Raw genomic sequence first — 13,766 nt, forward strand, 5'->3', positions numbered from 1 at the left:
TTACTGGCTCGAGTTTTACGCGCTTGGGACAGTTTTATGTTTGTCGGGGTCTTTCAATCGTTGGAGGGTCCTCAGAGAAATTGTACGAAGTACCATAAATAATCTATGTCGCGATGTTTATGAGAAGGTTTACGCGTTCGAAAAATGGTGTTCGTAAATTGTAGATACTTACGAGTATGACAAGAGTACAGTTGAATTTTTTTTTCTTCGATATATCACCGCTGTAATAAGTAAACGTGAAAGTAATTCGCTCGCAAAGAGAAATACATGTTTCTCCATCGTTTGTTATTAACATTGCAAATATTAATCCAGAAAAAAGTGGCTTCGACGATTGTAAACTTATCTGATATGGAACAAGATAAGTAGATAGCATTATAAAAACATAACGCTCTGTTGTAATCGAGAACTTTTTCCGCTGACACGTTTAAAAGTGTATAGCGACGAAAAAATTCTCGCAACGAGTGTAACACTTTAAACGACTCCTCGTAACACGTTTAAGTACCCCATTGACGCCTTCATAATCTAAAAAACATATTTTGCAGCGTGTAAAAACATCGTGTAATACACGTAAAAATCATACCTTCCGATACTTACGTCGGTGAACGTAGCCAGCGATACGTCCACAACTTTGCCTGCGGTTAATTTTGTCGGTCGATTCGACATGATGATCATCAGCACCAAGTAGCGTGCCTTTTTCGTCGGAAAACGGTACCAATTCAACGTGGTGGCTGTTCGTCGAACGTTGTTGCTCTGTTAAAATGGACAATTCACAGTGGACGACGCGTTAAAAATTTTTTTTAGCAATTATGAGAAGCAGACGATGGAATACCGCGTCGATAAGAAGTTGGCCAACGTAGCACGTAGTGAAGGTAATGGATATGCTGGTTATTTGTATCAGAAGATAAATTAATATAGCTGTCGCGTTGCTGTCTTCCCATTCCTAAAATTTGACGAACGATACCATGAAAAATCACGAGAATTACATTCTTACTGATTTTTCTTAGGATTCGTTAGTCGTACCATGATGATACAATATCCCAGGACACAGGCCATACCCGTTTGATTGACGATTTCGATGAAACAGAGATACGGCGTGATTTGTTCGATTTTTGCTAAAAATCTGAAAGCACGTAGCTGTTTACGTGATCGTTTTAAATTCAACGAGAGAAGAACACATCCGTTCACCTTTTGATCTTCGTCTGATACTCGATAATCCTCGCGATCTTGTCTTGAACAGCTCTCTCGCTCGTGTCTGTTTGATTCGTCAGCTCCAACATCTTGTTCACCAGGATATTCAGTAAACTGCACATGTGCAACGAGAAGAACGCGAATATCCCTAGAGTGCCGCACAAAATGGTGTAAGTCAGGAATCCGCCTAGAACTTGCAGCGCGAAGATGATTTCATAGTACGGAGTGATTTGTTCGTTGAAAAGTACAAAGTAACTCGGACAGGGTAGAAGTCTTATGGTGGTGTTATCAGGCAGAACGATCTTCCCCTTCGAAAGCGGAAGTATGGTCCTATAACACAAACCTCCAGAGTATAAAGTCATGGCGACTATTAAAACAACCTTGTGTCCGATTTTTGCGTTCGTTCGAAGTATCAGTCGATTCTCTTCCTTGGCGTTCAACCAATCGTCTCTGATATCCTCCAACGTCGTCCTGAATTCGTTCATTCGGTACAGTAGGATCGAGTATTTGCAGAGTTGACCAAAACCGTTTATGTGAGGCATTAACATCTTCATCTGCCTTCTGCTGTTCTTCTCTTTCACGAACACGTACAGAAAGCTTGGAAACAGAACGAGGAATTGAACGAAATAGGAGAGGAAGATCAGAGAACGATCTAGGAGTTTGGAGGACGTTGGAGACGCTAATGGCCTTGGCCAGGCGCCGACGATCCTCAGGAGTGGACGCACGAGCCTTAAGGAACGCCTCAAATCCTCCTCAGCGATTCTTGTTCGATGCATTTTATTTTTTTTTTCTTTCGATTGCTAGCTCGAACGCGACTGACAATGTGGGACGATGAAAACCGTACTCGTTTCAACGATCGCATCGCGCGTGCGTACATACATGAAATGTTAAGTGCACGCAAATTGAACGTCGAATTGCTATTATTGAAATGATTTTAGTGTACGAACGGGGATTGCAGAAATGATAGCCTGCGCTGAGGTTCTGTGGATAGATCAGTAAATTGGATTAAATTAGCTGTTTGGATTTTACTTGCACGGTATGAGCTTCCCTGCGAAGCAAATGTTCTGTCGATGAAGCAATTTCTTCGTTTCACGATTTACATGTTTTCAATCGCTGATAGAGAAAAATTGTGGAGAATGTTAAGAACAATATATTGAGATGTTTGTATGAAATGTTACATATAAATAGTGTTTGTGAAGATCATAACCCTTTGGTTACGTATTTGCGCGTCATCGAATGAAGAAGAGAAATGTTAGTTACATTTTTATTAATTTCTAATCAAGGTAATTAAACGATTATGCCTAGCGATTATATCTTTTGTTAGTATACTTATGAATATCTTAAAATATCTCGTAAAAATCCCTTTCTCGTTACTCTTCACGTTGTCATTGCTCGAAAGAAGTTTAAATAAGCGGCTGAAGTTTTGAAAACCTGCGACAAATGGTTAATCCTCATTCCAAAGGCTTAATTGCTGATTTATCTAGAAAATGCTCGTTACTCACGTCGCAGAACGCTTGCAACGAGACGTTGAACAACTTTGCGCCAGTCAAACTCGTTGGATGGCTAGTTCTAAGTATGATCGTTCTTATATTCTTCGTTACGCCATACGGAAAATTGTACCACGGGACAGAATACAATGTTTCTCCTACTTTCTCGCTCTTCTCGATACACAAGCAATAATTAAGAATCGAGACAAGTAATGTTGAAACAAAAATTACCTGTTGCTTGAGACGATCTCCAATGAAACATATTATAAACACGTTCACCAAAATGGCCGTCATTAGAATAAAATACGTCGCTGTGTTCAATGTTTTACGATCCTCCCACTCCTGGAATCAGTGACTTACAATATCGCTACTCATCCCTTTCTCTCGCAATTAACTATTAATTTAATTTTTTATACCACAATTACACCAAATTCGAGGAAACATATGACCAACGTACACCCAACTATATCAGATAGAAATACAACGCTTAAAGTTTGCTCGACCATCGTGGAATATCTACAATAACATCGATTATTGACATCAAACACATGCAATTAGTATACAATTTTTTAATAGTTACTCGATTGCTTTCAGATGATATCGAACGATCTCCACAATACGATGATGCAGATCCCTCTCAGTCCTTCTAAGAAGCATCTCGATCCTCCTGTTGGTAACTTCGAAGAGGCTGCAAGCGTGCATCGTGATGGCAACGATCAGACTATAAGTGCCGCAATTAGCGGACAGAATGATGCTGCTGATGAGTATCTGCAGCGCGAAAGTCATCTCGTAGATGGGCGAGTCCTCGATGACGAAGAAGACGTAGTCGCTCAGGTAAGGTAATGGCAATTGAGTGCTGTTGTCCGACTTCACGATTTTCTCGGACAACAGCGGCAGAATCACGTGATAAGGTAAAGCACCGCCATAGCAAAGGCCAAGATACAATTTCGTGAACGATCTGCCGATCCTCGCGCAGTTCACCATCACCAGTCGATCCTCCTCGCACGCCACGTCTCTGTACTGCGTCTCCATTTCCGTCAAACAAATCATCACCTTCCTTCTGTTGATGATTATCACGCAGAACTTGATGATCGCCAGCAAGCTGAACACTTGCGCTGCGATCACTTTCATGTACCGCGAGAGATTCTCGCAGTCGAAGTAGGTGTAGATCGCGTGTGGTATCAGAAGGAAACACATCAGAGAAAACATCGTACCAGTCTGGACGAACATCTTGACGTTGTCCAGGAACGAATCGTTTCTGGGCCAAATCCCAACTGGGATTAATAAAATCTTCGCAACGCGTACCACGTATTCTGTATCTGATTTGTAGCGAATGTTGTGATACTTCGAAGTATATTCTATTTCCTTGTTCATAGTGGTTGATTGAGTTGTTCTCTGTGTTCTGACAGACACGCGAAGAGACCTCGATCAACTGGTAGCAACTGCCAGCAATGTTTGTGGATGGTGGTTACTGGCGCTTGCGTGGAAAGCTCTATGGTAGCGTACTTCGTAAATAATTTGCTCCAATCTCGAGAAATTTTTATGTGAAGGAGATTGGAGCGAATTCACTTAATGTGTACCATGTTCTATGGTATACTGTACTCGGAAGTAGTGTTCACGGTAAGATTCGCCTAACGATTCGGAAGTACGTGTACGTCTGCACGCCACTTTGCATGGATAAAGCACGATTGAAAGTTTTCTGAACGTTTATTTGAGTTTTGATCAGTCTTCGTAATCAATTTCGATCGATCTTTCGAATGCCTGTGAAAATCTGTCTTTCAATGTCCCTCGCAAGAAGGGTAGCAAAGTTGTTCTTTCGATTCTACTGAAATTATCGTGAATTTGCCATCAGACTACAGTCATTTGAACTGCAGAGTGATGTACTTGAGTTTGTCTAGAAATTGATTTCAAATTATAGAACTTCCGTATACGCAATCTGGCGAATAAGAAACTTCTTTTTTTAGTTCCTGATTTATTCTTCTGAACGCTGAAACAACTGCTTCCTTTATATAATTCTTAGTAAAAGAAAAGAGAGTGTACCAGGGAGAATTAAAACATTAAATTAAACATTCTATGTAATATTGAAATGTTTAATGATGATTCAGTTGCGATATTTATTTCGTGATTTTTCAGAATAGTTTTCGATTCCATATTGATATAGTTTGCGAGCAAACAGTGAGCTGTGTGGAAAAGTACTATAGCGATGGGGGACGCGCCATTCGTACATGCGCATTTGCATCCTCGTGTATAAAATGGTGGACGAAGAAAGCTGGTAATACTACTGAATACATAAACTGTTTCACGCTATAAATGTTATTATTAACACATTGATCAGTTTTAAAAATACATTTTCTTATTTTCCTCTTCATCCAGAATAATTGAACGAAAATTGTGCAAAGTGTTGATGAATACCTTCAATAAATGCTATCGAAATCACATTTCTAAAAATGTTTACGTGGACATTGCTCGCAAGAAATTCAAGTAACTTGCAGATGTTTTAAAAACCTACGATAATCACATTTGCAATCAATATTTCTTATTAATTCGAAGCTTGTTTAATCGAAACTTACGTCGCAAAATGCTTGAAGGGAGAGATCGAACAGCTTAGCACCAGTCAAGTTCGATGGTCGACTGGTTCTAAGCATGATCGTTCTCATGTTCTTCGCCACATCCTCTGGAAAGCTGTACCACGGTAGAAAGTACGTCGTCTCTCCAATTCTTTCGCTCTTTTCCACAAACGAAGCATCGTTTAAGAATCATAAAACTTAGCGCAATCATTTACGACAAAAAAACACTACCTGTTGTTTAAGACGATCACCTATGAAGCATATTATGAACACGTTTACATAAATGGACGTCATCAAAACGACGTACGTCAACGTGCTCAAAGTCTGATGATCTTCCCATTCCTACAAACAGCAACCAAACCCATTCATCCATTCATTTACTTACTCGTATATTTACTCGTATAATTAAATAATATTTCTCAATGTACCGTAATTATACCAAACTCTAAGAAACACAGAATAATAGTGCAGCCAATCATCTCGGATAGAAACACGGTGCTCAAAGCTTGCTCGATCGTCTCGCAGTATCTACAATAACGCAAATTACCGCGATCAAACCGTACGATTATTAATATTTGATATAACCAACACTCTTACTCGATTGCTTTCAGATGACATCGAACAACGTCAACGAGACGATCACGAAGGCCTCGCTTGTCCTGCTGAACAATGGTACCCAGCCGTCTATTGGTAACCTCGAACAAGCCGCAGCAATGCATCGTGATGGTGGCGATCAAGCTGTAAATCCCGCAATTAGTGGACAGTATGATACTGCTGATGACTAGTTGCAAAACGTAAATGATCTCGTAAATTGGCGAATCCTCGACGACGAAGAAGACATAGTTGCTCAGGTAAGGCAGTGGTATCTGAGTGCTGTTATCCTCTCTCACGATTCTCTCTGACATCAGTGGCAAAATGATGTGATAAGGCAACGCGCCGCCATAAGAGAGGCCCAGGTACAACTTGGTGAAGAAACGACCGATTCTCGCGCAATTTATCATCACGATTCTATCTTCTTCAGACTCCAAGTCTCTGTACTGTATCTCGAGCTCTGCCAGGCAAAATGCGATCTCTCTTCTGCGAACGACCATCGTCCAGAACTTGATGACCGCCAGAAGGCTGAATACCTGCGCTGCGATCAGGTTCATGTATCTCGTAAGATCCTCGCAGTCGAAGTAAGTGTAGATCACGTGCGGTACCAGCAGAAAACACACCAGAGAAAAGATCACGCCTGTGTGCGTGTACAGAATGACAGTATTGGGAATGGAATCGTTTCTAGGCCAGATCCCTATTGGCGTCAGCAATGTCTTTGCTACGTGCACCACGTATTCAGTGTCCGATTTGTAATGGACGTTTCTGTAATTCGAGGTGTTTTCGATTTTCATGGTCGTATCTGTTCTTCTCGTTTCTGGTGTGTAGCTGAGAAGATCTTTTGAACGACTGAACACGACTATGCACGATGTCTCGATGTGCATCCATTGGCGCTTGCGTAGGAAGATCGATGGGATGATTCTTGACAGACAATTTCGTGCAATCTCAAAAGAAACTTTAATACAAGAAAGATTCGAGCAAATTTACGTCGTCCCAACAAAGTACCGCGTTATTACGTCTTAAACGAATCGTAAACTATACGGAAGTAAAGCGCACGCTATGATCTATGGCCATTTTGAGGTACGATCGTTCGTCATTTCGTATGAATAAATCGCGAGCAGAAATTTCTCGAGCGTTTATTCGTATTTTCCTGGTAATGCGCGTGCAATTTTTCGCAACGTCTAAACCATCCGTACGATCCGTCTCACGTGTACCTAATCGTGGAAGAGAAATGTCTGTTACGAGGATAGTAAGGCTCTTGGTTGCCTCATACCTCGATTCGATGTACTCGTATATCACAGCCTTACCACGTGCGGCTCCGTTAGCCTTGACTTTAATAGCAAAGACATGTAATTTTTTGTAACACCTCTCGAGTCCCATAATCAAGCACTGATTCGACGAAGAATGCAACGTATCGTTGACACTCATCGATAAGACAATTTCTTTCCAACTAACATTGCGAGCCGCGATAGGCCACCAATCGCTAGTATTGTCGGGCGTAATTCGAGTGCTGATTACGGCGACCGGTGCTGTAACAGTAGCAGTTAGTGTTAATTAGTGGCTTACCGGTGCATCATGGAGAAGGACGCCCAAAGTAAAGACTCCCAGAGTGCGTTTTCCCTAACCAGATCTTCGTCGAGAAAACACTCGCGTCAGAGAAATAACTGAGCTTCGAAATACGTTTTCAGGCTCGATGTGGGCCATGCAGAAGGGCACCACGACGATGTTCATCGCTGAGGTGGTGGGCACTGGGGCGCTCTTGTTCATCGGGTGCATGGGCTCCCTTGGTGCCATGGGACCCACGCCACCGCCCGCGTTGCAGTCTTCCATGGCGTTTGGTATGACTGTCAATCTTCTCATCATGGTAAGAATAACCAACATTACCCAAATTTCAAAAATCAATCAACCATTGAGAAGTAAAGTTACCTTCTTCGAAACATTTCTCGTTACATGAAAGATAGTACACACAATCGCTTGCTTTATTCTGCTACCGCATTTATTAAGATGTAAATTTAAGATGGCAAAGAATTTTAAGGGTTTTAAAATGGTAAAAGACACGATTGCTCCCGTAGATGTTGGGCCACATAAGTGGTGCGCACATGAACCCGGCTGTTACGATAGGAGCAGTGATCGTGGGCGTCAAAAGCATCCCAACAGGCATCGTTTACGTGATAGCACAATTCATTGGAGCCACTGCGGGATACGGATTGCTAATGGTACATTTTTCTCGTTGAGTTAATTGTCTCCTCGAACGCGCACTCAATGACGCTTTTAATGGAACAGATGATAACACCGCCCGAGTTGTTCAATGACGGCTACTCGAACGGATCGACAGGCCACTGCGTGACAGTCATTCATCCTGGGGTCAGTATAACTCAGGCAGTTCTGATCGAGGTCCTTTGCACGTCCCTCATACTTTGCGCTGCGTGTGCCACTTGGGACCCGAGATGCGCGCATACCACGGATTCCACTGCCATCAGATTCGGTTTCTCTGTTGTTGGGATTTCACTAGCAGCGGTAAAAACTTTATTATTGAAGCTCGATGCGATCGAAAACTTATGAGTAGGAATAGAATTCGACGATGACACGTATTCTTCCCTTAGAGTCCCTACACGGGTTGCAGTATGAATCCAGCGCGCACTTTTGGGCCCGCCTTCTGGAACGGGAACTGGACGAATCAATGGGTGAGCTGAATTTTGTGAATGCCATGATTTATAACACCCTCTCAGAGATTGGCAAATCTCTGTAAAGTATTATTCGATATAATCCAACGATTCGCCGTGATCGATCTTCATTATATTCGATAAGGGACACGTTGGTTACCATGCTTTCGAGTTCTCTCGTTGCCGTTATCGGCTGGAACGGTTACCTCATAGCTTCGAGAAAAGAGTTGTGCAAATACTTGTCCGTTATCGCATTGATTAGGTTACGTGGCGGATATATCGATGATAATCGGTTTTTTTTCCCCACTTTCGCGATACTTCTTCAGGTTTACTGGTTTGGACCGACCGTCGGTGCTTTACTCGGCACGTACGTCTACGTGTTGTTTTTCACGGAAAAGATCCCGGATAAACCGATCGATTCGCTCGAGTTCGTGGAGATGAAGGCGGTGAGGACAACTTCGGACTACGACGACGATATAAATTACACCAAGCTGGAGAAGATCAAAGAAGAGAAGCTCGAATTCGTGCATGATAAGTGAAAGAATCGCTGCATAAGAATCGTTAAGGTACGATCGCATATTATCGTGCGCCAGCAAACATCTTCCGTGATGTTTCACATAGTTGAGGACGCTACCACGGATGTCGTTGCATGCTACAAAATGGCGCGTATTTCGTTTCCGTTTACGTCCTAGCGCGCTCCTTCGAAAACGAAATATCATCTGCACTGCCTGTTCGTTACCTTATCGTACTAGCGTGAATGTTTAGATCAATTGCTGCACTCTTAGTGCAGTTGTTACGTGTATGAGCAGATAATGTCACGATGCATTTAATCCAAATTATCGAACGTACGTTGTATTATAATGCAAGGATGCATGATAATAATAGGGCGATTCGATGTATTTGTAATTGGCGTAAGAGTGTGTACGACTAGCTGAAAAAATTCGTAAGTTTATACTCGACAAATATATTTAAGTTCCATCTAGAAAGATCGCAAAGACCTTTCCTTTACTGAGTAAAAATGCTGAGTGAAAACGCCCACGTCTTCTTGGTATCGTTCACGGATACACCCCGTACTGGGTTTCCAGTTTAAAATTATCCTCATCAATGTGGCAATATATAATTTTTGCTCTGCGAATTCTGCGCAGATGATGTTCTACAGGTACGCCGGGAGACTGAATCAATAATGGGGCGTAGATGCTTCTAGAATGTTAAGCTCCATTTACGCCTCTTTATTATTACCAAGGGTTGAGTTACCAGAAGAAATAATCTGTTACCAATTGAACAGTACATCGTTCTCGATTCATACGAACGCGATTATTGGACAATTAGTGACACATCCAAACGCACTGAATAATCCGTTAGAGAAAGGGTTGTCCCTGCCACGTCCGTTGGGATAAAGTTTCCACGCAACGTGTCCCTCAGCTTCCATTATTTATGCACAACAATCGTGGTGCCACTGGGAACAGAGAGTGCGGGACGTGAAACAAAAGTTCGCCTCTCCCTGGTTGAATTTTATCGCGTGCATCGCAGAGATGAACGCAAACCTGTCATTATCTCTTCTCCGCGGACGGATGGACATTCTATTGCGAGGGACAATGTCGACGCGGATAATCGCTGTCAATTCCAGCCGTGTAATTAACGCGCTCGCTGGAAATATGACTCTCGAAAATTGCCCGTTTCTCGAACCGTTCGTGCGACGTTCCTTCAATCAACGACCTGTTTTTAATTCGCCATCTTGCTGCAAACGAAACCGGAAACTTAACCGCAGCGCGTTGACGAGAGAAAATGGAATACAAAACTGAGAGTCAGTGTCCAGGATATCTGCGACCGCAGCGAAACATTAATCGCATTCCGGTCTGCCTACACATCTCTCCGCGTAAGCGAAAATTGATGGAACTTGCGTGGTCGCTACAGTTATACGTACGCGAAATAATCGCAACTCACGTCCCGCGTAGAACGCGTTGAAAAGCGTTCAACGATAAACGATTATTTTCCCAGCGATACGGCTAATTGCGTATTTAAAAATCCATCTCTTTCGAGTTAAAGCAAGAACGACGGAGTACGTGATCGGAAGCACGTCTGCCCACGCTCACAAACAAAAATCCCCGATGTATTCACTACGCTGGTACGCTGCTCTTTATATACACGTACACGTATAAAACTCGACCGCTGCAGCTATTGATTACCTGCTGCATCTGTCCCTAGAACGTTCCGGAGTACGGGCGGACCGAAGCACTTGAAATGCGCAGTCTTCGCGTTTAATTCAATTTTTCCCGTCACTCTCGACGGCCTTCGTCCCTCTCCGTACGAAAACGTACCTGGACGCGTTTCAACCAGCCTCTCGTCCACCTAACGATTTATAATTCATGCCCAGCCGCGGCGCACGTCCGACGAAAAAGGCGGAAAGGGAGGCATCGAGGCTGGCGGGCGCTGATAAAAAGCCGTTCGAGAATGCGAACGGCCCCCTCGAGGTGGGCATTATAAATGTCAGAACGCGTCGCAGTCGCATAGACGCGAGGCGAGGATCGACTCGCTGGCAGCTAGCCTCTAAATATAACCTGCGACCTCCAGGTTGCATAAACCGCGACGCTAAATTTACCGCGTTCGCAGTTGCGAACGAGTCGCGTCGTAGTTGGAGCCGCAGGGACCGTGTCGCTTCCAGAGAGTGTCACGCACCCGTGCACCTGAGGGAGCGCGCGGAATTGAAAACGCAAGGGGAGACACGCGGTCTGCATCTGCTCGGACGCCGCTGGGACCGACCAACCAGTCGTGTTCCGGTTCTATTCTCGCCTCGCCTGTTTCCGTGCGAATCCATCGCGAGCATCTGCTCGTCATCATTGTACTCTCGCCTCAATGACGAGCAGCCGAGCCCAGCGAGCCGACTGACTGGCTCGTTTTTACCGTTGCCCCCGTTTCGAAGTCGATCCTCGCGTTTCGTTCGTCCCGTCTATTATACAGCGTCGTGTATAATGGAGGGAAGGGACTGGCTGGGACGCGGAGCGTCTTGGCAACAGGCCCTTGTTCCCATGAATAAACTCGCATCAATTAAGCGCCTTCCAGCTCCGAGATACCGTGCACGGAGGCCGGAAGACGCGCACGGAAAATCGATAGAGCTACAGCTGTCGCGTTGAAACCCGTGTTGCGCAATAATGCAACGCTGCGACTGTTTGTCGTATCGATTTGGTTGTTTTTTTTTTTTTTATCTCGTTCGTTGGTTTCCTTTTTTGGGAATCGCGTGGAGATTTTCGCGTCGAGAACGGAAGGTGACTCGAACGCGATACAGGATCCGAGGACGATAAAATTATCGCGTGATTAGCGTTACTTTTCCGTTCGTGGCCAACCGCATTAAACTCCGGAATGTTGACCCGTCCTCACGCTATAGACGTGACTCACGTGTATTTGCAAACACGATGCCATCAGTTGCGTCACTTGCGCCGATGTTATGACCACGATTTCAGGTTATCTCAAGGCGGCCGTCTGTTTTATCCGGTTTTTAACGCGTAGCCGGGATCTGCTTTTCAGCGTGCTCGTTATCAGCTGAAAGTTTGGAACCACGCACGTTTTCCACGGTTAGCTAGATTTCCTTATCGCGGACCAGCGTCGCATGACGGTAAGCACCGTCGTATACAGGGTATTTACTAAAAAGTAACTGCGTCGCTGCGTCTCCGTCGAGGCTCGAAGTTGTTTTCACGCTCTTTGGATTTAGCTTTTTCTTAGGACGATTATGTATTCGAAGCTGTTTGTAAATTCTGTAGCTGACCTTCATTCCACGGACGTTTCTTCCTCATTTTCTTGTACAATTCACGTTACAAACACTCTGCCCGTGATAAATGCGACGTCTACTGCTAGTAGACGAATAATACTGAAAACTTTCAGACTCATTCTACTTGGATAACTTTCTGTTGCCACGAGTGCGTGTCGTATCTTGGCGTGCACGGAAATCTTTCTAAATCCTCCACGCGAGATGTAAAATATTCATTCCCGTTCTCTTCTCCTTAACCCAGCATAATTTCAACAGTACAGCAGAGTCACTGGCATAGTTCAATTGCAAGTGTCAGACTTAATCCGTTTCGTAAAGCTGCTTGGCCAAAAATAGAATGATTATTAGCAGATTCGCGTTGCACGACCCGGATTTATGGTTTCGGATAATCGCGCGGACCCGTGAAGCGTGCGTTACGCAAAATGGCGTCGCTATTCGGCGTCCCTTCGATTAACAAGCCTCGCGAAGGAAAACATCGAATCGTTGTTTATCACCCACGTCAAACCAGTTCCCCCCGTCTGCTCTCGCGATCCAACGCGAACGTAATCTAATCTCTTACGATAGGAACGAGAGAGCTGCTTGTTCGCAGGTCATATCCTCGTTGGCTAGAGGCCGACGCGTAGCCTCCGCGGGAGACCTTCGAAAATAACGCAGAAGAATTCCATTCTTCCGTCCGTCGTTCGAGGCAATTAGCGGGGGCAACGCGCGGCGCTCTAGAATTGAAGATTCTAGAAATGAAGCGTAGATGCGTGCACGGTCGATGCGGAGCCCGGGCTGTCCTTGATTTTTGGTACCACTCGTTCCCAGGGTATGGCCCTTTCCCCTGCGTGTAACGACGAAAACAAACAACGAAATAACACGAGGGGGAATATATACCCGTTTCCATCGTGCGTCCATCGGTCCCGCTCCGATCGCGTCGCACAGACAAGGATGAGGGACGGCGTTTGTGTGCGCGTTGTTATGGTGGGGTATACATAGGTGAGAGAACGTGCCAGAAATCTCATCGGCGCCGCACCGATCAATACTCGGTTTTTCGCTGTTTTTCGCGAAAGAACGCCGAAAACCGCGAAAACAGCGCAGCGATCGGATAGCCCTCGACGCGGGGCACAGGATCGTCTAAATGGGCGTCGAAAAATTTCTGGGGAACCTTTCGAAAATCGAGGTCGAAAGGAAGTGCGCATTAGGCGCCGGCTGCCGGTGCATGTTCGAGAACATTCAGCACTGCGACGCCGCGCGGCTATATAAGAGGGCCGGCCGGTCTGGCTCGACGCATTCGTAAAGAAACTTTCGTTCAGTTCGGACGCAGCGAACACCCGAAGACCCACCCAACCAGTGAACATACCTCCACTTCTTTTACGTGGTCCACGAGGCTGCTGACACCACGACGTGAAAATGTAGACGAGACGGATTCGGTGCGGAGCGCGACAGTTTACCGTGGGTATTCTCAGACCTTTTTTACTATACACATTTTTTTTTTTTTTTTTTGAGTTTGGGTATTTTGAAGGCTTAC

At 44.5% G+C, this 13,766-nt stretch overlaps 4 protein-coding genes and 1 long non-coding RNA gene across 7 annotated transcripts in view; 2 read left to right on the top strand and 3 right to left on the bottom strand.

Annotated features, from left to right (window-relative positions):
* Positions 1-365: 365 nt before the first annotated feature.
* On the bottom strand, positions 366-1,964 carry LOC143429303 (odorant receptor 43a-like). The gene is made up of 5 exons (XM_076904837.1): positions 1,186-1,964; positions 1,021-1,120; positions 830-940; positions 595-750; positions 366-522 (listed from the first exon to the last, which is right to left on the bottom strand). Exons 1-5 carry the CDS (start codon positions 1,962-1,964, stop codon positions 472-474), a joined length of 1,197 nt encoding a protein of 398 aa, XP_076760952.1. The 3' UTR covers positions 366-471.
* Positions 1,965-2,477: 513 nt separating this feature from the next.
* Positions 2,478-4,049, bottom strand: LOC143428764 (odorant receptor 49b-like). The gene is made up of 5 exons (XM_076903883.1): positions 3,256-4,049; positions 3,092-3,191; positions 2,907-3,017; positions 2,691-2,846; positions 2,478-2,619 (listed from the first exon to the last, which is right to left on the bottom strand). Exons 1-5 carry the CDS (start codon positions 4,047-4,049, stop codon positions 2,566-2,568), a joined length of 1,215 nt encoding a protein of 404 aa, XP_076759998.1. The 3' UTR covers positions 2,478-2,565.
* Positions 4,050-5,093: 1,044 nt separating this feature from the next.
* LOC143428765 (odorant receptor 43a-like) lies at positions 5,094-6,633 on the bottom strand. The gene is made up of 5 exons (XM_076903884.1): positions 5,840-6,633; positions 5,671-5,770; positions 5,474-5,584; positions 5,246-5,401; positions 5,094-5,180 (listed from the first exon to the last, which is right to left on the bottom strand). The coding sequence occupies exons 1-5, from the start codon at positions 6,625-6,627 to the stop codon at positions 5,127-5,129; spliced, it is 1,209 nt and encodes a 402-aa protein (XP_076759999.1). The 5' UTR covers positions 6,628-6,633; the 3' UTR covers positions 5,094-5,126.
* Positions 6,634-7,229: 596 nt separating this feature from the next.
* On the top strand, positions 7,230-9,299 carry LOC143428825 (aquaporin AQPAe.a). Its single transcript, XM_076903970.1, has 6 exons — positions 7,230-7,442; positions 7,522-7,697; positions 7,906-8,049; positions 8,117-8,350; positions 8,437-8,517; positions 8,823-9,299. The coding sequence occupies exons 1-6, from the start codon at positions 7,409-7,411 to the stop codon at positions 9,033-9,035; spliced, it is 882 nt and encodes a 293-aa protein (XP_076760085.1). The 5' UTR covers positions 7,230-7,408; the 3' UTR covers positions 9,036-9,299.
* A 4,132-nt stretch (positions 9,300-13,431) lies between these two features.
* LOC143429140 (uncharacterized) overlaps positions 13,432-13,766 on the top strand; it is a 192,795-nt gene continuing 192,460 nt past the window's right edge. The window contains exon 1 of one of the 3 annotated variants that reach the window (XR_013102505.1): positions 13,432-13,690. This is a non-coding gene — a long non-coding RNA (uncharacterized LOC143429140). The remainder of the gene's footprint in view (positions 13,691-13,766) is intronic. The other 2 variants (XR_013102506.1, XR_013102504.1) reach the window with 2 other exon arrangements.

The sequence above is a fragment of the Xylocopa sonorina genome, chromosome 11 (assembly GCF_050948175.1).
Source record: "Xylocopa sonorina isolate GNS202 chromosome 11, iyXylSono1_principal, whole genome shotgun sequence".
Classification (NCBI taxonomy): domain Eukaryota; kingdom Metazoa; phylum Arthropoda; class Insecta; order Hymenoptera; family Apidae; genus Xylocopa; species Xylocopa sonorina.